Source organism: Salmo trutta, unplaced genomic scaffold (genome assembly GCF_901001165.1).
Source record: "Salmo trutta unplaced genomic scaffold, fSalTru1.1, whole genome shotgun sequence".
NCBI classification, from domain to species: Eukaryota; Metazoa; Chordata; class Actinopteri; order Salmoniformes; family Salmonidae; genus Salmo; species Salmo trutta.
The window spans coordinates 2,098,082-2,120,561 of NW_021822941.1; the positions used below are offsets into that span (position 1 = coordinate 2,098,082).

General features: G+C 45.7%; 3 protein-coding genes across 6 annotated transcripts in view; 2 read left to right on the forward strand and 1 right to left on the reverse strand.

Moving 5' to 3' along the window:
- Positions 1-2,552, forward strand: part of smim18 (small integral membrane protein 18) — a 14,724-nt gene extending 12,172 nt beyond the window's left edge. The window contains exon 3 of the mRNA XM_029746428.1: positions 1,974-2,552. Within this exon, the coding sequence (XP_029602288.1) occupies positions 1,974-2,072 (99 nt within the window). The 3' untranslated portion in view covers positions 2,073-2,552. The remainder of the gene's footprint in view (positions 1-1,973) is intronic.
- Positions 1-7,492, reverse strand: part of gtf2e2 (general transcription factor IIE, polypeptide 2, beta) — a 27,457-nt gene extending 19,965 nt beyond the window's left edge. The window contains exons 1-2 of one of the 3 annotated variants that reach the window (XM_029746426.1): positions 7,200-7,492; positions 3,966-4,123 (exon numbers count right to left, since the gene is read on the reverse strand). In XM_029746426.1, coding sequence (XP_029602286.1) covers positions 3,966-4,122 — 157 coding nt within the window. In that variant the 5' untranslated portion in view covers position 4,123; positions 7,200-7,492. Of the gene's footprint in view, positions 1-3,965; positions 4,124-4,706; positions 4,952-6,814; positions 6,899-7,199 lie in introns of those variants that run through there. The other 2 variants (XM_029746427.1, XM_029746425.1) reach the window with 2 other exon arrangements.
- On the forward strand, positions 6,911-21,374 carry hgsnat (heparan-alpha-glucosaminide N-acetyltransferase). Of its 2 annotated transcripts, none has more exons than XM_029746423.1 (17): positions 6,911-7,101; positions 8,361-8,476; positions 8,575-8,711; positions 9,913-10,031; positions 10,455-10,524; positions 10,683-10,752; positions 13,680-13,854; positions 14,001-14,031; positions 14,294-14,454; positions 14,551-14,666; positions 16,315-16,436; positions 16,756-16,882; positions 16,980-17,066; positions 17,384-17,461; positions 18,342-18,412; positions 19,116-19,228; positions 19,447-21,374. In XM_029746423.1, the coding sequence occupies exons 1-17, from the start codon at positions 6,933-6,935 to the stop codon at positions 19,626-19,628; spliced, it is 1,944 nt and encodes a 647-aa protein (XP_029602283.1). In that variant the 5' UTR covers positions 6,911-6,932; the 3' UTR covers positions 19,629-21,374. The 2 variants fall into 2 exon arrangements, with proteins under 2 accessions (XP_029602283.1, XP_029602284.1); XM_029746424.1 differs by lacking the exon at positions 6,911-7,101 and adding an exon at positions 7,622-7,738.
- Positions 21,375-22,480: the final 1,106 nt, after the last annotated feature.

Consider the following 22,480-nt stretch of genomic DNA (forward strand, 5'->3'; position numbering starts at 1 on the left):
TCCAGGGTTAGACTGGGCCTGTTACTATACTGTTCATTCAGCTGTTCCAGGGTTAGACTGGGCCTGTTACTATACTGTCCATTCAGCTGTTCCAGGGTCAGACTGGGCCTGTTACTATACTGTTCATTCAGCTGTTCCAGGGTTAGACTGGGCCTGTTACTATACTGTTACTATACTGTTCCAGGGTTAGACTGGGCCTGTTACTATACTGTTACTATACTGTTCCAGGGTTAGACTGGGCCTGTTACTATACTGTTACTATACTGTTCCAGGGTCAGACTGGGCCTGTTACTATACTGTTCATTCAGCTGTTCCAGGGTTAGACTGGGCCTGTTTCTATACTGTTACTATACTGTTCCAGGGTTAGACTGGGCCTGTTACTATACTGTTCATTCAGCTGTTCCAGGGTTAGACTGGGCCTGTTACTATACTGTTACTATACTGTTCCAGGGTTAGACTGGGCCTGTTACTATACTGTTCATTCAGCTGTTCCAGGGTTAGACTGGGCCTGTTACTATACTGTCCATTCAGCTGTTCCAGGGTTAGACTGGGCCTGTTACTATACTGTCCATTCAGCTGTTCCAGGGTTAGACTGGGCCTGTTACTATACTGTCCATTCAGCTGTTCCAGGGTGAGACCAGGCTTGTTTGTATAATTTGCTGAAGTGTAATTCTGCTGTGCCAAGGTAAGAGGAGCTCTGGGACATAGACCACTCTGTCAGTATAGTTTTTAAAGGGCTGACATAAAGACCAGCACTAAATTGAAGCTGTCATGTTGATATAGTGGCTATTTTTCTAGTCAACCTTGTTTCTGTTTCAAACAACCTTTCCAGCATGTGTGAGTGTGGAACAGCATCTTTACCAACCAATCACCAGCGGGCACGCCCATGTCCTGTGCCATTGTTCATATGAAAGCAATAACCTGGATCTAACCTAAACCCATTGTACAACCTGGATCTAACCTAAACCCATAGTATAACCTGGATCTAACCTAAACCCATTGTATAACCTGGATCTAACCTAAACCCATTGTATAACCTGGATCTAACCTAAACCCATAGTATAACCTGGATCTAACCTAAACACATTGTATAACCTGGATCTAACCTAAACACATTGTATAACCTGGATCTAACCTAAACCCATAGTATAACCTGGATCTAACCTAAACCCATAGTATAACCTGGATCTAACCTAAACACATTGTATAACCTGGATCTAACCTAAACACCTTTCTCTATTGTTTTCATGCTGTAACATTGGTCTGAACGTGTTGTTCTGCACCCAGAGGAAGACCCATCATGTGTACACTACCTTGTACCAGTGTTGGTATGAAGGTGACAGGCCTCCATGCTGTCAACATCGTACAATAACAGATCTATATCTATAACTACGGTTATGAAGGTGACAGGTCTCCATCGTACAATAACAGGTCTACATCTAAACTACGGTTATGAAGGTGACAGGCCTCCATGCTGTCAACATCGTACAATAACAGATCTACATCTAAACTACGGTTATGAAGGTGACAGGCCTCCATGCTGTCAACATCGTACAATAACAGGTCTACATCTAAACTACGGTTATGAAGGTGACAGGCCTCCATGCTGTCAACATCGTACAATAACAGGTCTACATCTAAACTACGGTTATGAAGGTGACAGGCCTCCATCGTATAATAACAGGTCTACATCTAAACTACGGTTATGAAGGTGACAGGCCTCCATGCTGTCAACATCGTACAATAACAGGTCTACATCTAAACTACGGTTATGAAGGTGACAGGCCTCCATCGTATAATAACAGGTCTACATCTAAACTACGGTTATGAAGGTGACAGGCCTCCATGCTGTCAACATCGTACAATAACAGGTCTACATCTAAACTACGGTTATGAAGGTGACAGGCCTCCATGCTGTCAACATCGTACAATAACAGGTCTACATCTAAACTACGGTTTTCCTTCTCATCCAGGGGAAGACCCATCGTGACCTGATGGAGGAGGAAGGACCCTTCCAGAACATGGTGGAGAAGATTCGCAGTCCCACGGGGTCACAAACCGAGGTGGTGTAAAGGGGTTAAGGGGTCGTTGCCACAGTGACAAGCAGGAAGTTAGGTCATGACCGTTGACCCTGAATCTGAACCCGAAACTGACTGTGCTGTGTGCTCACAGTTGGAGAATAATGAGACTGCACCTTCGTATGTGTGAGATTGTGTGTGTGTGTGGAATGGTGGTGTTTTCTATTCAAAGCACGTCAGCAGGGAAGGCAGGAGAGAAGAAGAGCTCTCCTTTGCCAAGTCCAGAGGTTTTGACAAGTCTATTATTCGACGGATGTTTAGCCTAGCCTGCATCTTCATCCATCACCACATTGTAAGTACAAGACATACCATTCGAGACAGCTAAAGACACAGAGGAGATTTACAATGATAGGCAACCCTCTAGGACCCTACAGAGCAAGGAAGTCACCCAAAGTCAACGACCAAGATGACCAAAAATTAAAGTAACTGTCGTAGTGTTTCCAGATTTCTATGAAAGTTTTCCTTTACAAAAAATAGTAATTATGTTAAAAAGCAGCTTTTCTGTGTTGGAATGGTGTGGGCGTGTACTGGTTATTAAAAATATTAATGGAGCAGACCGCTGATTGGCCATCTCATCCTGCTCAGGATGATGACCTCATCCCATATGAGGAAATAACAAGCGTTTTTTTAAATGGTCTGTTTGAGATCCAAGTTTGAGGTGGGGGGTTTTGAAGTGTTTTTTTCCCTCCAATTTATGATTTGACCACAAATACGATTATGGGAATTAATCAAAAACATTATGAGTTAAGCTCACTTTCAAAGTTAATATTCTGTTTTCACTGGACAGTTACTTTAAAAATGTCAACAAAAGATCCAGCTACCACAGAAGAAGTCCCACATTTTAATGTAATTTACAGATTGTTTTTATTCAATGCCCTAGTGCTTTGACTGCCTTTGGTGTGAAGATCTCATCCATTTGACAAAAACTGTTCACAACTTGCTGTGTAGTAATGATGTAATCAACATGTGGCCTGTGCTAATGTCACCAACATATTTTAAACCACAGCCAAGTGGCCATGATACTACTCTCTCTTGAAGGGGGGCACCTGTACACACACCGATGGAAATAAAATAGCCTACTTGCATTGAGCACAAGGTATTATTTCACTTGCCTAAAATGATGATGATGATGATGAATAAACAATTATCACGTAAGAAAAACAAACTGCGTGGTCTCACTTCAAAAGTACTGACTGATGTTGAAATGAAGCTTATTAAAGTGTACAACGAGTGTTTGTGGTCAACGAAGAAAAACTAAACAAGCCATTTAAACATGTTTGTAGAAAATAACACTTTCATTGTAGAATGTAGAAGCAAGCAGGTACCCAGGCTACAGATGTGACACACAACCAGCAGTATAATAGATTTCAAGACTGTATGTTTTACAACGGAAAACGAAAACAAGCGTTTCTTATTTGACAGGTAAATTTAGGTAATCTCTCCCCGTTTCAGTCAGATTTGTTCCATCTGGTGGCTAATGAACATGACCCAAATATAAAAAGGTGTGTACTCACTAGTAGAAACCAGACGGAAGTAAAAAGGCTGAAATGGGGGAGGAAGGGACACACCTAAATTTGTCCAATAAGAAGTGCTTGTTTTCGTTTTTCTGTTGCAAAACCTTTAACTACAATTTATACTAATGAATACAGCCCAGGTTGTAGAGCCCTTCTGGGGTGTATTCATTCTTGCAGCGGAAACAGTTTACCACTTAAGAACAAAATGGAAGCAAACCGGACAAACGAAACAGGGAGGGACCTACCTTCATTTGTCCAATTTAAACTATTTTTCTTTGAAAAATGTTTTCTATTTGGAGTAAATGGAAACCTTTCGCAACAGACTAAATGTTTTGCAACAGGATCGGCGTAATTAATACACGCCTGGTCTTACCTGCGCCATGTTTGGACCCGGAGGCCTCTTTGTCAGCTTTGGACTTCTTCTTCTTGGAACCACCTGACTCGGAGGCTGCAGGTCTCTTCTCAACCGTGGGCTGAGAGAGAGCCCTCTTCTTAAAGAGCTCCCGCTCTCTCAACAAGGCTGGGTCCATCCTGATACAACACAACATTACAACGTTATACGCTAGCTACAGAAAGACAACAATATACCTGAAGGCAACACAATGTTAGTGTTGGGTCCATCCTCTATGTCAACATATAGCAGCATTATTAGCTCCTCAAAGACAAAATCCAGCTGAAGTCAACACAAACAAATAGTTAGTTCACAGAAACATGCACAAAGTTGTTACACTTCTCAGTAGATATATGGGCTGAACAACGCGCAAACTATTATTTATTTAAGTCAATGGTTCAGACCTAGCTTGTGTGTTCACATACCATAGAGCTTTGTATGATGTTCACACATAACGTTAGCTAGCTAGGTTTACGTAGCTAATACTGGTAGCACACTGGTCAAGTTGCTACTCTGATACCTAACTAGTAAGTTGTCTGACACTTCTGCCAGAACATCTAAGTGACATCACATCTTATGAGTGACAACAAATAAAACTGAAAGATGTATATTAGCTTCCTAGTTGCTATAAAATAAAACTAGTAAGCTAGCTAGCTAGTCAGACAGCTTTTGGGCTTTGCTAGTATTTAAGATAATTTAGCTAGCTTGATTATTTCTGCTTACCTTTTTTTCTTCAAATGTCTAATCCCCTCTTTTGGATGAACAGATATTTAAACACTTATGCGCTAGGTAATTTGGGCTTTTGTTTCTTTAATATCAAGCTAGCTTCTTGTCATCGTGCATTCTCCGACTTCCGCTCTTAGTTCGATTGATCGGTAATCGGCAGCTAATCCTTGATTGTGTAGGTGCGTTCCATCCGGACGAGCAGAGCTCCGAAAAGCAAGATTGCCATGTCAGCCGGTTTCCAGAAATGTTGCTACTTTCAATACGATGTCGCGGGTGGAAATGTATTGGTCGCGGGTTTTTGGGCTACTTATATTTTACACATCCGCCGCAATGGCATTTCTTTTGAAAAAAATAAATAAATAAGATATATATTTATATATATATATTTCACTGTGACCTACCGCTGCTGACTAACAGGCAGTGAGGCAGGCTGTTGCTGAGTGAGTGGTGGGGAAATCCGTGTGTGTGTGTGTGTGTGTGTGTGGAGAGTCACGTGAGTGAATGAGCCATAGCAGCATGCGCGCACATTGTGATAACTTCACACATATTTCCAACCATTTTTCAATAAAACATATCAAAGTGCGTGCTAGAACTGATGCGTATGAAGAAATAACAGCTACAAACCACTAGAAAACTACTTTAGGCGCACTAGCAATAAAGCGCATTAGTTACATTCGATCAGAGGTGGTTTAAACTGCATTCTAATGTCGACTTTACTTATGGAAAACTGGATCAAGCAAAGGGTTTTACACATACTCAGTTATTGGGTCTGGAGCGCTGCACAAGTGGACATTTTTAACTGGAAGTTATGGAAAGATCTGTGCTTCTGTTTTATAGGAAAAAGTTCCACGATGAAACTGATATTAGATGTAGAGAATGTAACATCTGCATATGTTGTCATCAAGTAGCCTATTCATTTATATGCCATTGTAGGCTACTGTAAATATTTGTGCCCCTTAGTTTAGCCTACGTGGAGCTGGCAAACCGATGAAAAAATAATAGCCTATGACCTCAGTGTATTGTTGTTGTAGCCTTGTGTTATTATGCAATTATTAACGGCCATGTTTAGTCTGTCAATTTGAACTAACCATGCTGCTAAATCTTTCAGTTCACATCTTGCCTTGGCTACTATCTGAAATGAGATGTAGGCCTATCTGGGGCTATAGGCTACCTGCATCTAGCTAAGCAAACCATGGCAAAATTGAATTAGCCTACAATCCTAATCCCAGATTTTAGTCAGTAACATATACCTATTGAAAAGAAAAGTCAATCTCGCAAAATATGCCATTTATAACAGTTTGTGTTCTTCACATCTGACACATAGGTCTAATAACGCACATTTGCCAGAAGACAGGCTATTTTTTAAAAGTTTGTCCAAGTGTTTCTTGCTCAGAGATTTCGAGTTCCTCTGTCCAACTTTCATCACTCAAACTCTCCTGTCGGATTGATCTGTAGTTATGCACATGCGCAAAAGGGATTTATTTACAATCATAGCAGTCAAACGTGTTTAATCGATATCCATTGATGGAAAATGATCTGGCGAGTTTAATAAAGGCAAATCTTATTTTCTCTTGCGACATGTTCAAATTCCTTTATTATGTCACCGAATTTTGCTTCTTATTTCGTCGGTATTCCTTCTTAGCTAATTCGCTTGATAAATTATTGGAAAAGGGTTTATTGGATAAATGTGGCAACTCCTCTCTTGCTCAGATACAATTTGCAGTTTTACTTAATTCTCCATACTGGCTAATGATTATAACAACGATTCTGATCCAACCATTAATTCATACATTGTTGTGCCCCTGGCCTGAGAGGATGGAAGTTCAACATGCAGCTAGATGTAGAAGGCTAATGTTAACTAGCTAACGTTGACCATGAATGGAAGTTATGCTAGCGAGCATTTTAACCATATAGCCTAGAACAACAAAAAATAAAAGCGGGTACCTGTATGACAGAGTGATAGACCATTTCATCAACATGAAAGAGAGGAGGAGCATTTGCTTTTCTCTACAAGTAGGGTGAGTCAACGTGTTTCTACTTGCACACACACACACACACACATCAGAACTATGGACATGGCTTCCCCAGTAGTTTTACACACGCACCGCTACTGGAAATCGCAGTCATCACGAGTTGATTCATGTGCAGCGCCGTTATGTAATCGTACTTTGACCCTCCTCGCTCCCACTAGCATGTAAAAAACAAGGTGGGATCGGAAGTGTTATGGAAAGAGGCAAAATAAAGAAGAAACACAAAGGCACATCTTCAGGCGGTGGGGACTGGGAGGGAAGGGAGAAAAACATCAACATGGTACAGCCAGAAAAGCATTACAAGGTGTTTTTCCTAGCAGTGGTTACTTTGCTGGTTGCCATTTGCGTGGCAGAAGTCCCCTGTAAGTAAAATGATGAATAGTTAATTAAATCCATCCGTGCTAGTTTAAAAAAAACTCCCAAGGCTAACGTTAGCTAGTTAAACAATATGAAAACTCACTCTTTGTGTGAAAGTTTACGCCACAAATGATTGAAATATCTCAGTTCGGTGGTTTCATTTCCTCGGTTTGGTCGTAAGAAGCGACAGACGTGGTAGAGACAACGGTAGCCGTAGCTAGCCACGTAATGTGTGCTGTAGCTAATGCTAACTTGGGAATCTCCTATCAACTACAACGGTGTGTAGTTACATTTAAGTCATGTAGTTAATGTTACCTTGGCCAATGTCAGCCACCGAAAAAAAACGCTGGTTTAGCTAACCGCCCTATATCACAGCAACGTTTAAACTTCCCGGCTCCTCGGGGATATATTTTCTTCTTCTTCTTCACTTGGAGGAGAAGTGGATTAATAAATCACATGATATCGGAGTGTGATAGCCATAACGTCATGCCTCCCTCCCTCTCTCTCTCTCTCTCCCTCTCTCTAGTGTGATTCAGTAACTAGCAGCAGTCTGAAGGCTAGTAGGGCTGTTGACTGGAGGCTAGTCTTGGCTAGCTTAGCTACCGATCACATTGGTTAGGGGCTGACTACGTCTTATTCGTGGTAAGTACTGTGCATGCCAAAGGAGGACAATGGCGTTTGAAGGATAGTCTGTACAGCAGGAGTTTTTGATTCAAAGGTAAACGGTTGTCAACAACAACGAGGAGAGTATCAGTCACTAAGCAGCTACTGCAGTGTAGGCCTGCATTGATGGACCATTGTACACGTTCTATCTACATTAGAAATGTGTGTGTGTGTGTGTGTGTGTGTGTGTGTGTGTCTCAGCGTAAATATAAGCCTCTATTTACACCACTGTTCATCAAAGAATGTGTGTGACTATTCTTATCAGATCTGCGGTGTCTCATGTGCTCTCTCTCTCTCTCTCTCTCTCTCTCTCTCTCTCTGTGTCTCTCTCTCTCTCTCTGTGTCTCTCTCTCTCTCTCTGTGTCTCTCTCTCTCTCTCTGTGTCTCTCTCTCTGTCTCTCTGTGTCTCTCTGTGTCTCTCTCTCTGTCTCTCTCTGTCTCTCTCTCTCTGTCTCTCTCTGTCTCTCTCTGTCTCTCTCTCTGTCTCTCTCTGTCTCTCTCTCTGTCTCTCTCTGTCTCTCTCTCTGTCTCTCTCTGTGTCTCTCTCTGTCTCTCTCTGTGTGTCTGTCTCTCTCTCTCTCTCTGTGCGTGTGTTCTCCAGTATGCCACCCTCGGCATAAGGCTACAGTAGTAAAGATGGACGAGGCCTCTCTCACTGTGAACAACGAGCTGGGTGCTGAGATGGTCGTGAGCTGGCTATCAGACCACTGCTATCAGGTAAGACTGACCTTTACTGCTGTATCTATCTCACACACACACACACACACACACACACACACACACACTGTTGTCGTCATATTTCCCCTGTGCTCCAGTGTGTGTACCAGCCCCTGGGTGTGGTGCCAGCAGGCCCTGGACCAGGCATTCCCAGCTCAGTGGACTTCACCGTGGGCACACAGCATGGCATCACCCTGCAGCTCAACAGCAGCCTCGTCAGCCTGGAACTCTGCACGTAAGTAAGGACCCATCTATCAACATTACCACTACTAACCAACCAACTACCCACCTATCAACATTACCACTACTAACCAACCAACTACCCACCTATCAACATTACCACTACTAACCAACCAACTACCCACCTATCAACATTACCACTACTAACCAACCAACTACCCACCTATCAACATTACCACTACTAACCAACCAACTACCCACCTATCAACATTACCACTACTAACCAACCAACTACCCACCCTGGCCCTATGTCCAGCCCTGTTCCCTATATAGTGAACTACTTTAGACCAGAGCCCTATTCCCTATATAGTGAACTACTAGTGACCAGAGCCCTATTCCCTATATAGTGCACTACTAGTGACCAGAGCCCTATTCCCTATATAGTGCACTACTTTAGACCAGAGCCCTATTCCCTATATAGTGAACTACTTTAGACCAGAGCCTTATTCCCTATATAGTGAACTACTTTAGACCAGAGCCCTATTCCCTATATAGTGAACTACTAGTGACCAGAGCCCTATTCCCTATATAGTGCACTACTTTAGACCAGAGCCTTATTCCCTATATAGTGAACTACTTTAGACCAGAGCCCTATTCCCTATATAGTGAACTACTAGTGACCAGGGCCCTATTCCCTGTATAGTGCACTACTAGTGACCAGAGCCCTATTCCCTATATAGTGCACTACTTTAGACCAGGGCCCTATTCCCTATATAGTGAACTACTAGTGACCAGAGCCCTATTCCCTATATAGTGAACTACTATAGACCAGAGCCCTATTCCCTATATAGTGCACTACTTTAGACCAGGGCCCTATTCCCTATATAGTGAACTACTAGTGACCAGAGCCCTATTCCCTATATAGTGCACTACTTTAGACCAGAGCCCTATTCCCTGTATAGTGCACTACTTTAGACCAGGGCCCTATTCCCTATATAGTGCACTACTTTAGACCAGAGCCTTATTCCCTATATAGTGCACTACTAGTGACCAGGACTCTACTAAAGTAGTGCACTATGTAGGGAGAAGGATACCGTTTGGGACGTACCCTTTATTATAGATCTGAAAGTATTGGACCTCAGTGTCTACAGTTGGATTTTGGACTGTAGGGTATAATTCAATTAAATATCTAGGAAGTACATTGTATTTATACAGAAAGTACACTCACTGGTAGTAGTTTCCTGTCTCCTCCCCAGGGTTCATTTCCACTTTTGGGAGCATGGTAATTACTCTCTGTGGGTCAAGAACCTGAACGACTCCTCAGTGGTCAACTGTTCCGTGGTCACTGACACAGAAACGGTCAACAGCTACCTGCGTGAGTACACACACACTCACACACTCACACACTCACATCCACACACACACACACTCACACACACTCACATCCACACACACACACACACACACACACACTCACACACTCACATCCACACACACTCACACACTCACATGCACATCCACACACACTCACACACACACTCACACACTCACATCCACACACACTCACACACTCACATGCACATCCACACACACTCACACACACACACACACACACACACTCACATCCACACACACACTCACATCCACACACACACACACACACACACACTCACATCCACACACACACTCACATCCACACACACACACACACTCACATCCACACACACACACACACACACTTATGTTTATGCTCTGAAACCATTATTTTGAACAATGAAATGCCTTTCTGTTCTTAAAGCCATCATGGTGGCCTTTCTGTTGTTCACGGGACTGGCGATACTGTCTGCTATTGGAGGCACAGTCATGGGGTAGGTTTGGATTATTTTAGAAAACATTAACACAGGTTTTCATTTACTATGTTTGTTACCGTATGTCATCCCATTGTCTTGAGTCTGCCATCTGCATTTTTGTGGAGAGATGATCAGAGGCTTCTCCTAATCGATTGGTTATGTCTTGTATGGTACAGGCTGGACGTGGTGAAGAATCTGATGTTCCGATTGGGCAACTCCATGGAAACTGAGAGGCTCATCAACTCAGTGAGTCTCTGTGGTGGTCATTCTCCAGACTTAGTTCTAGAACAGGGGTCACTACAGTTGATCGAGGGGGGGGTCACTACAGTTGATCGGGGGGGGGTCACTACAGTTGATCGGGGGGGGTCGCTACTACAGTTGATCGAGGGGGGTCGCTACAGTTGATCGAGGGGGGTCACTACAGTTGATCGGGGGGGGTCGCTACAGTTGATCGGGGGGGTCACTACAGTTGATCGGGGGGGGTCGCTACAGTTGATCGGGGGGGTCGCTACAGTTGATCGGGGGGGTCGCTACAGTTGATCGGGGGGGGGTCGCTACAGTTGATCGGGGGGGGTCGCTACAGTTGATCGGGGGGGTGTCGCTACAGTTGATCGGGGGGGTGTCGCTACAGTTGATCGGGGGGGGGTCGCTACAGTTGATCGGGGGGGGGTCGCTACAGTTGATCGGGGGGGATCGCTACAGTTGATCGCGGAGGGGATCGCTACAGTTGATCGCGGGGGGGTCGCTACAGTTGATCGCGGGGGGGGTCGCTACAGTTGATCGGGGGGGTCGCTACAGTTGATCGGGGGGGTCGCTACAGTTGATCGGGGGGGTCGCTACAGTTGATCGGGGGGGGTCGCTACAGTTGATCGGGGGGGGTCGCTACAGTTGATCGCGGAGGGGATCGCTACAGTTGATCGCGGGGGGGGTCGCTACAGTTGATCGCGGGGGGGTCGCTACAGTTGATCGGGGGGGTCGCTACAGTTGATCGGGGGGGGCTACAGTTGATCGGGGGGGGGGTTCGCTACAGTTGACCGGGGGGGGGGCTACAGTTGATCGGGGGGGGTCGCTACAGTTGATCGGGGGGGGTCGCTACAGTTGATCGCGGAGGGGATCGCTACAGTTGATCGCGGGGGGGGTCGCTACAGTTGATCGCGGGGGGGTCGCTACAGTTGATCGGGGGGGTCGCTACAGTTGATCGGGGGGTCGCTACAGTTGATCGGGGGGGGCTACAGTTGATCGGGGGGGGTTCGCTACAGTTGACCGGGGGGGGGGGGGGCTACAGTTGATCGGGGGGGGGTCGCTACAGTTGATCGCGGGGGGGGTCGCTACAGTTGATCGCGGGGGGGTCGCTACAGTGATCGGGGGGGGGTTCGCTACAGTTGATGGGGGGGGCTACAGTTGATAGGGGGGGGTCGCTACAGTTGATAGGGGGGGGTCGCTACAGTTGATCGGGGGGGGCCGCTACAGTTGATCCGGGGGGGGGGGGGGGGGGCTACAGTTGATCGGGGGGGTTCGCTACAGTTGATCCGGGGGGGGGGGGGGGGGCGCTACAGTTGATCGGGGGGTCGCTACAGTTGATCGGGGGGGGGGTTCGCTACAGTTGATCGGGGGGGGTTCGCTACAGTTGATGGGGGGGGTCGCTACAGTTGATCGGGGGGGCCGCTACAGTTGATCGGGGAGGGGTCGCTACAGTTGATCCGGGGGGGGGGGTCGCTACAGTTGATCCGGGGGGGGGGTCGCTACAGTTGATCCGGGGGGGGGCGTCGCTACAGTTGATCCGGGGGGGGGCGGCGCTACAGTTGATCGGGGGGTCGCTACAGTTGATCGGGGGGGGGTTCGCTACAGTTGATGGGGGGGGCCGCTACAGTTGATCGCGGAGGGGATCGCTACAGTTGATCGCGGGGGGGTCGCTACAGTTGATCGCGGGGGGGTCGCTACAGTTGATCGGGGGGGTCGCTACAGTTGATCGGGGGGGGCTACAGTTGATCGGGGGGGTCGCTACAGTTGATCGGGGGGGTCGCTACAGTTGATCGGGGGGGGTCGCTACAGTTGATCGGGGGGGGTCGCTACAGTTGATCGGGGGGGGTCGCTACAGTTGATCGCGGAGGGGATCGCTACAGTTGATCGCGGGGGGGTCGCTACAGTTGATCGCGGGGGGGTCGCTACAGTTGATCGGGGGGTCGCTACAGTTGATCGGGGGGGGCTACAGTTGATCGGGGGGGGGTTCGCTACAGTTGACCGGGGGGGGGCTACAGTTGATCGGGGGGGGGTCGGTACAGTTGATCGGGGGGGGGGCGCTACAGTTGATCGGGGGGGTTCGCTACAGTTGATCCGGGGGGTCGCTACAGTTGATCGCGGGGGGGTCGCTACAGTTGATCGCGGGGGGGTCGCTACAGTTGATCGGGGGGGGTTCGCTACAGTTGATGGGGGGGGCTACAGTTGATAGGGGGGGGTCGCTACAGTTGATAGGGGGGGGTCGCTACAGTTGATCGGGGGGGGGCCGCTACAGTTGATCCGGGGGGGGGGGGGGGCTACAGTTGATCGGGGGGGTTCGCTACAGTTGATCCGGGGGGGGGGGGGCGCTACAGTTGATCGGGGGGTCGCTACAGTTGATCGGGGGGGGGGGTTCGCTACAGTTGATCGGGGGGGGTCGCTACAGTTGATCGGGGGGGGCCGCTACAGTTGGTCGCTACAGTTGATCGGGGGGGTTCGCTACAGTTGATCCGGGGGGGGGGTCGCTACAGTTGATCCGGGGGGGGGCGGCGCTACAGTTGATCGGGGGGTCGCTACAGTTGATCGGGGGGGGGTTCGCTACAGTTGATGGGGGGGCCGCTACTGTTGATCGGGGAGGGGTCGCAACAGTTGATCGGGGGGGTTCGCTACAGTTGATCCGGGGGGGGGGTCGCTACAGATGATCGGGGGGGGGGGCGCTACAGTTGATTGGGGGGGGTCGCTACAGATGATCGGGGGGGGTCGCTACAGTTGAGGGGAGTTTTAGTGTTCTTTTGTTGGGTTCAGAGTTATATTTTCTTCTCAACGTGGCTGAACTATGCTCCTAAAGCATTGTTCAATATCCTTGGTTCTGGAGAGCTTATACTATACAGGGTATGCAGGCTTTTGTTCCAGCCCAACACTAACACCTTTTGACTTACTCTCCTCTTTTCTCCTAGGAGCTGGGGTTTCCAGGCAGGACGGTGGAGACAGCCACAGACACCATACTCCCCGCCACCCCCAGCCGGAGGCTCCGATCCCTGGACACTTTCAGAGGGTTGTCCCTGGTCATCATGGTGTTTGTGAACTACGGAGGAGGGAGGTACTGGTTCTTCAGACACGAGAGCTGGAACGGTGAGTCCACCATTCTGAAATGGAAAATATTAAGTACACACTTCTAGTGGTTTTTAGCAAGTGCTGGAGATCCAACAATATGTTCAGGAAAAATTAGAAGACTGAACTGCATTGTTAAAATGACAATATTTTTCCCCTCTTCACAGGACTCACAGTTGCTGATTTGGTCTTTCCCTGGTAATATCAGTTTTTATATTTTGTATTTAAGGACAAAATGTATTGGCTTTTTATTGAGGAAATCTAACTTTGCTTCAAAGGAGGAAACTGTGTGCCTCTAGTGAAGTCTGTCTCTCTCTCTGTCTTTCTCTCTGTCTTTCTCTCTGTCTTTCTCTCTGTCTTTCTCTCTGTCTTTCTCTCTGTCTTTCTCTCTGTCTCTCTCTTTCTCTCTCTGTCTCTCTCTCTGTCTCTCTCTCTGTCTCTCTCTCTGTCTCTCTCTCAGGTTTGTGTTCATCATGGGCACATCTATATCCCTGTCTGTCAGCTCAGCCCTGCGGTGTGGTTTGTCTCGCTTCTCTCTCTTCACCAAGGCAGTCTGGAGGAGTGTTCAGCTCTTCCTCATAGGACTCCTCATCATCAACCCCAACTACTGCCAGGGACCACGTCAGTACACACACACACACACACACACACACACACACACGTGCTCACTCCCTTACAATGTTTTACTCTTCTAATCTGTGTGTGTGTGTACTACAGTATCATGGGACTCCCTGCGTATCCCTGGCGTGCTTCAGCGTCTGGCCTTCTCCTATCTGGTGGTGGCCTCTCTGGACCTCTGTGTTGCCTGGAACAGCCTGGACAACCTTCCTGTGGTCAGTCTCAGAATACATCTCATTATACTGATATAACTACATGTAGAATTAACAGGACCTCTGTAAATAAACTGTTATTATACTGTTATAACACAAATAACCATGTTATAACCATGTCTGAATCTGTGTGTGGTGAGAAACCGCCTGGACAGCCTACCCATGGTCAGACCAGCCTTATAACCACGTCCCCGTGGTCAGACCAGCCTTATAACCGCGTCCCCGTGGTCAGACCAGCCTTATAACCGCGTCCCCGTGGTCAGACCAGCCTTATAACCGCGTCCCTGTGGTCAGACCAGCCTTATAACCGCGTCCCCGTGGTCAGACCAGCCTTATAACCGCGTCCCCGTGGTCAGACCAGCCTTATAACCCTGCCCCGTGGTCAGACCAGCCTTATAACCATGTCCCCGTGGTCAGACCAGCCTTATAACCATGTCCCCGTGGTCAGACCAGCCTTATAACCGCATCCCCGTGGTCAGACCAGCCTTATAACCGCGTCCCCGTGGTCAGACCAGCCTTATAACCGCGTCCCCGTGGTCAGACCAGCCTTATAACCGCGTCCCTGTGGTCAGACCAGCCTTATAACCGCGTCCCCGTGGTCAGACCAGCCTTATAACCGCGTCCCCGTGGTCAGACCAGCCTTATAACCGCGTCCCCGTGGTCAGACCAGCCTTATAACCGCGTCCCCGTGGTCAGACCAGCCTTATAACCGCGTCCCCGTGGTCAGACCAGCCTTATAACCGCGTCCCCGTGGTCAGACCAGCCTTATAACCGCGTCCCCGTGGTCAGACCAGCCTTATAACCATGTTATTACACTTGTAATCAAATATATGTCACAATAATGTCATGTCAAAATGTATCTCTAAATATATGTCGTAACGCTCACATTGAGTACAGCCGGTTACAGTCAGATCAATATAATAGTTAGTTTAAAACGTTTACATGCTTAGCAAGAAGAATGATTTCCCTAATAATCCTGTTTATATGGACACATCTGAAATCATACTACCTGATGGGACTTTGACAAACGCAGAAAATCGGCAATAAAATGAACATTCAACCACAGCGACCATGTTATTTTTGTGAATCGTATTTGATTCTGAGTTTGGACACAAACTTTATATGTGAAAACTATTTCTAAGATGCATATTTAAAGTTGTTCTGAACTCTCTCGCGCGTAACAGGGAGGTTCGCTCGGCTGATGCTCAGATCAAATACACCTCTGGAACACCGATTTAAGATGCTTACAATGTCCTAATCGTTTAAAAGATAGCTCAGAAAACCAGGCCTGTGTTTACTTCAATTATGACCTTTTTACGCTGATTAAGATGAGCAGAGTAAGATGTTTACATTTCTTTAGCATAATCAGCGTGCTGCCATTATCAGTTTAATATCTAATTATTAATGTGCATGTAACCGTACTCATTGTCACATAACCATCTTCTGACACTCAACATCAGCTAACTGTGACATTGACCGTTCTAGATGTACGGAAGAGATTGTTTTCAGACAGAATTCACCCCCATTCCATTTCACTTGGTGTTAATGTTTTACCCGACTCATTGTCTGCTGGTCGGTATTGTTTCCATAGTGACCAAAACGGTTGTTTTGTTTTGGGGTTGTTTATTTTAAATATTTTTTTTTTACCCAGGATGCTTGGTGGTACTCTGCTCGTGAGTTCCTGCTCTACTGGCCAGCCTGGCTGTGTGTGATCGTCTTGGAAACCGTGTGGCTTTGTCTGACCTTCCTGCTTCCTGTTCCTGACTGCCCAAGGTGAGATAAGAGGGAAGACTATGGCTGTGAACACATTGAGACAACACAGTTTCCATGGATCTGTCGCAGGATGAATGACAACGGAGATGATTTTCCGACCCCCCCCCCAAAAACAATGGTCTGACTTTTTACGTATGCAACTCGTCTGACAATAGTTGATTTGAGTTGTACTTCTGACGGACTAAACGTACAGTGATATAGTTCATATATGATTTAATCCTCGTCCATGAGTCTGAGGGTAGCTGGAGGTGATAGGAACGAGGAGATAACTAACACCTGACTCAAATCACCTACTGACCAGCATCTTCTCTCTCCTTAGTGGTTATTTGGGCCCGGGTGGTATTGGGGACATGGGCCAGTACCCTAACTGTACAGGGGGAGCAGCTGGATATGTAGACCGCTGGCTACTGGGAGAGAACCACATCTACCAAACACCTTCCTCGCGGGTGAGTTAACACTGACTTGTTTCAGGCAACAAAGAGAAAAATGACTTTCTGCAGGTGTTTTTTTTTCTTCTCGTAACGTGACGTGTCCATTTTTCAGGTGATCTACAAGTCTCACATGCCCTTTGATCCAGAGGGAGTCCTTGGCAGCATCAACTCTGTCCTCATGGCTTTCCTGGGACTACAGGTCACTGGAATTATCATTCACTGTCTCGCTCTGTCGCAGTCTCTCTTGTCTCTTTCTTGCGGTCTCTGTTTCTCTCTCTCTGTGTCTGTCTGTCTCTCTCAACACTCCTTCTCTGCATCCAAACTAATCTGTGTTTCTCTCACATATTCCTTCCCTCGTCCTTCTCTTTCCAGTGGTTCTGTTTCTACACTACTAGACCGATGTGTGTAATTGCAGACGTGGAGTTGAATGTCTCAGCATAACTGAATGGATCAGTCTAATGTAATAAATGGGATTAACTGTGAGGCTCCGTTTTTGTCCCTGATATCTGTATCCAGGCAGGAAAGATCCTCCTCCACTACAAGGATCAGCATTCCAGTATAATGGCCCGGTTCCTCATATGGAGCCTGGTTATGGTGAGATGATCACATTGCTGTTTGTCATTACTGTATTAGCTTTTGGTATATAGCCTTGGTCTGTCGCGTAAGCCTTGGTCTGTCACGTAGCCTTGGTCTGTCGCGTAAGCCTTGGTCTGTCGCGTAAGCCTTGGTCTGTCGCGTAAGCCTTGGTATGTCGCGTAAGCCTTGGTCTATAGCCTTGGTCTGTCGCGTAAGCCTTGGTCTGTCGCGCAGCCTTGGTCTGTCGCGCAGCCTTGGTCTGTCGCGTAAGCCTTGGTCTGTCTGGTAGCCTTGGTCTGTCTGGTAGCCTTGGTCTGTCTGGTAGCCTTGGTCTGTCGCGTAGCCTTGGTCTGTCTGGTAGCCTTGGTCTGTCTGGTAGCCTTGGTCTGTCGCGTAAGCCTTGGTCTGTCGCGTAAGCCTTGGTCTGTCGCGTACGCCTTGGTCTGTCGCGTAAGCCTTGGTCTGTAGCCTTGGTCTGTCGCACAGCCTTGGTCTGTCGCGTAAGCCTTGGTCTGTCTGGCAGCCTTGGTCTGTCTGGTATCCTTGGTCTGTCGCGTAGCCTTGGTCTGTCGGGCAGCCTTGGTATATCATTTTACATTTTAGTCATTTAGCAGATGCTCTTATCCAGAGCGACTTATAGTAGTGAATGCATACATTTCATACATTTTTTTCTCCGTACTGGTCCCCCGTGGGAATCGAACCCACAACCCTGGCGTTGCAAACACCATGCTCTACCAACTGAGCCACACAGCCTTGGTATATTGCATCTTTTATCAGACTAAACCTCTCCATATGTCTTCATATGACAACACTGAGACATAGTAGCATAGTATTTCTGTGTTCACCGTGCATGTATTTTCCTTGTCAGCGTGATGTATCTAAATGTTTATCTTTCCAGGGAATCATATCAGCCACTCTGACCAAATGTTCACTGAATGAAGGCTTCATCCCCATCAACAAGAATCTATGGTAAGGAGACCAGGCCACATATAGTGCAGTATAACACTCAGGGCCAGTTTCCTGGACACAGATTAAATCTAGTCCTGGACTAAAGAGCACTTTGAATGGAGACTTTTCATTGAGCATGTTTCGTAGTCCAGGACTAGTTTTAGGCTAATCTGTGTGTGGGAAACTGGCCCTTGATATTTCCTAGTAGGGCCGGGACAATACTCGTTAGTGTCGTGGCAAGAAAACAGAATAAAAAGCTGATTTACCTTCTTTAGGAAAACAGCCCTGATGTTGGAAACAAACATCATTATGTTGGAAACAAACATCATTATGTTGGAAACAAACATCATTATGTTGGAAACAAACATCATTATGTTGGAAACAAACATCATTATGTTGGAAACAAACATCATTATGTTGGAAACAAACATCATTATGTTGGAAACAAACATCATTATGATGGAAACAAACATCATTATGATGGAAACAAACATCATTATGTTGGAAACAAACATCATTATGATGGCATCCAGAGTCACATTTATTTATTTTCCAAGTTGTAGCACACCATATTTTACATCCAGCAGGTTTTTAAAGCACCAAACCGTTTGCTTTGTGTTTTTATTTTGTTGCCATGGAATAAATGTAGCGATCCTGGAATAATTAGTGCCCTAGTTAATAGTGTAGTGTGGAATAATCAACCTCTGAGTTGTCTGTCTGTCAGGTCTCTCTCCTACGTGACCACCCTGGCGTGTTTTGGCTTGCTGCTTCTGGTGTTGATCTACTACACAGTAGATGTGAGGAGGTGGTGGTCTGGGGCGCCCTTCTACTACCCTGGTGAGAACTAGTTCTGTGTCAGCAGCTCTGCTTTGTACATTTATATATTTCAATCTGCATATATAGAAATGTAACGCATAGATCTGACAATGATCCCTATTCTGCGTGACAGGAGAATCACGTCTGTCCTAAACTATACATTTCTATCTAAATGTTACGCAACTCCTGAACAATCCCTCTGACCCCTGTGCTCTATCCTGACCTTTGACCCTTTCCAGGTATGAACTCCATCCTGGTGTACGTGGGACACGAGGTCCTGGAGGAATACTTCCCGTTCCGCTGGCGCATGGCCAACAACCAATCCCACGCAGAGCACCTGACCCAGAACCTATTGGCCACTTCCTGCTGGGTCCTCATCTCCTTCCTGCTGTACAGGAAGAACATCTTCTGGAAGATCTAGAGGGCCAGGACACGTTTCAATAGTCTTTCTTCAAGTCCTCTAAAGAGTTAGGGGGAAGGTCTAAGGGGCCGGGCTGCGTCTCATAAGTATTTTCTCAAGTCTTTCTGAAGGATCTACTCTCTTCAATTCCTTGTGTCCTGTAACCAACGATCCACTGGGAGATGTCGAGCTGGGCCATATCTCAATAGTCTCCTCAATTCCTTGTGTCCTGTAACCAACGATCCACTGGGAGATGTCGAGCTGGGCCGTATCTCAAAAGTCCTCAATTCCTTGTGTCCTTGAAGATCTTTGGCTGGGTTGCATTTCACTTGTCTTTCAGCAATTCCTTGTATCCTTTCTCCAGCTTCCTTTTAAAAAGGGATAGTGTAAAGCGTTTCCTCTCCTTGTTTCCTTTCCTCATGTGCTCTCCTTGCTTGACGCTGATGTTTTGAGAAGGGAACATAATCACTCAGGAAAAGGCTGGTCTGGGATTGTATACAAGAGACGCGGAAACTCAAGAAACCATGATTACCATTTTTCTGCTCATCAAATGTTATTAGTCACATGCGCCGAATACAACAGGTGTAGTAGACCTTACCGTGAAATGTTTACTTACGAGCCCGTAACCAACAATACAGTTGAAGAAAATAGAGATCATGGAAACAATGCTACAGGTTCTGGTCTACGCTACACTTTCACTATGGACACACAGTTCAGAGGTCACTGGGATGTGTGTGGGATCAAACTGGGCTTCACAAAAACAAAATGGAGTGTACAGCCAAACAGGTATTGAATAGTGTATCATGGATAATACAAATGTGTTGATTCTCGTTTGTGCATGTACGAGCGCTTGCTTTCTTGGGACTGAAACAACCAACGCCAGACCGTTGTAATAACTTGTACTAATTAATGACATTATCTTTTTTTTTTTTTTCTTTGTTGCCAAAGTCATCAAGGAAATTTAATGATGGATGAACCAACCGCCAACTAACTGTATGTGTACGTTTCACGGGTCGTTCCACAAATTCAGTGCCTTTTTGAGAAGTGTAACTTGGTTTAAAAAAAAAGAAAAAAAAGGTTTGATTTCACCTCATTTTAATATTCTGTCATAAAGAGCACATATTCAACTTCATGGCAGGTTTTCCCATCTCGAGTACCACAGTAGGTGCCTATTCAATCCCAGATAAATTAACGGGGTTGATGATCTCATCGTAATTCCCATTGTGACGGGAGAAGGAAAGCTCGTGTGCAACATGGAAGTGGCAATTTAAATGCAAGAATCACCAAAAAAAAATTTTAATTGTTAAAACATTTCTAGCCTGTCTGTCTATGGGTAAAAGGGTTGACTTGTAATGCTCGACACGCTCAGTTTTCCAACACAAAACGCCAGAAAATGGCCATAAAGAGTAAAACCAGCTCACCTGCTTTTACATGATTTTGATTATTAGATGTTCAATGTCTCTTTTGAATGTTTTTTTTTTTTTGTTATGAAAAATTTTGCCCTATTAAAATGAGACTTCAGTTCACGCAAGAGGGTTCACTTTAAAATGAGGGACAGGTAATTTAATCCCTAAATAATCTTTAGAAATGACTTTGTCAAAGTAACAAAATAACTAGGGCTTTACAATGATGGTGAAAACATGGGGGACGTTTTTTGGGTTAAGTCGGTTAAAATCTTCCTAGAAGAAGTCGCAGAGGGTGCAAGGGAGGACATGTCAAATGCTGAATTATGTCACTTTAGCAAGTCTTATTCATATAAAAAAAAAATCGTAATGATTGAATTTTCCATGTGGTCTATATTAAAGGGCGCTTCATTTAATATAACAGGCTTTTTATTTTTTTTTTTCTACTTAAAATATCAAAGGAATACAAAAGGACCTTTTTTCGTGGAATGACCCTCCATATGAACATACAGCAGTGTGCCAAAACACTACAGAAGAAGAAACCTTGGTCTCTTTTAAGTCCCAAATAGCACCTTATTCCCTTTTAATAGGGCACTACCTTTTAACCAGAGCCATATGGGTCCTGGTCAAAAAGGAGTGCACTACAAAGGGTACCATTTAGGATGTAACCTAGGACTTCCCTTTAAGTAATTGTACTGTATGATATGTAAATGAGCACAAAGAATGGCAGGGCACAACTATTCATGCAACACTGATGATTTATACCAAATTCAGACAACTGTTACTGTATTCTGTTACCAAATTCTGTTACCAAATTCAGACAACTGTTACTGTATTCTGTTACTGATTCTGTTACTGTATTCTGTTACCAAATTCTGTTACTGTACCATACTGAATCCTTCGCCCAAGTACTAGTATTTGTGTTTTAACGGTGTGGTTAATGAATTAAACTGTAAAAATGAAAATATATCGACCTAAACTCATGCAAATAATGTGATATGTGTACTTTTCATCATTGTGAATAAATTGTATCAATATCTTTTAAATGCGACCAAAGACGACTAGCAGTGCTATTTGATACAGTACCAAAAAAAAAAAACTCATTAAATAAATCTGAAAATGTATTCACTCACTGCTGTTATTCTCTCAGGGTAAGACCCACTGGGCAAACACTGGTTGAATCAATGTTGTCACCACATCCTTTCAATTAAATGACTTTGAACCAACGCGCATTAGACGTTGAATTGACGTCTGTACTCAGTGGGGAGCGTCTGCTAAATGACTCAAATGTAAATAAAGCTTCATGCCAAATGGCACCCTATTCCCTATATAGTGCACTACTTTAGAGCAGAGCCCTATGGCACCATAGTCCTTATATAGTGCACTACTTTAGACCAGAGCCCTATTCCCTATATAGTGCACTACTTTAGAGCAGAGCCCTATGGCACCATAGTCCTTATATAGTGTACT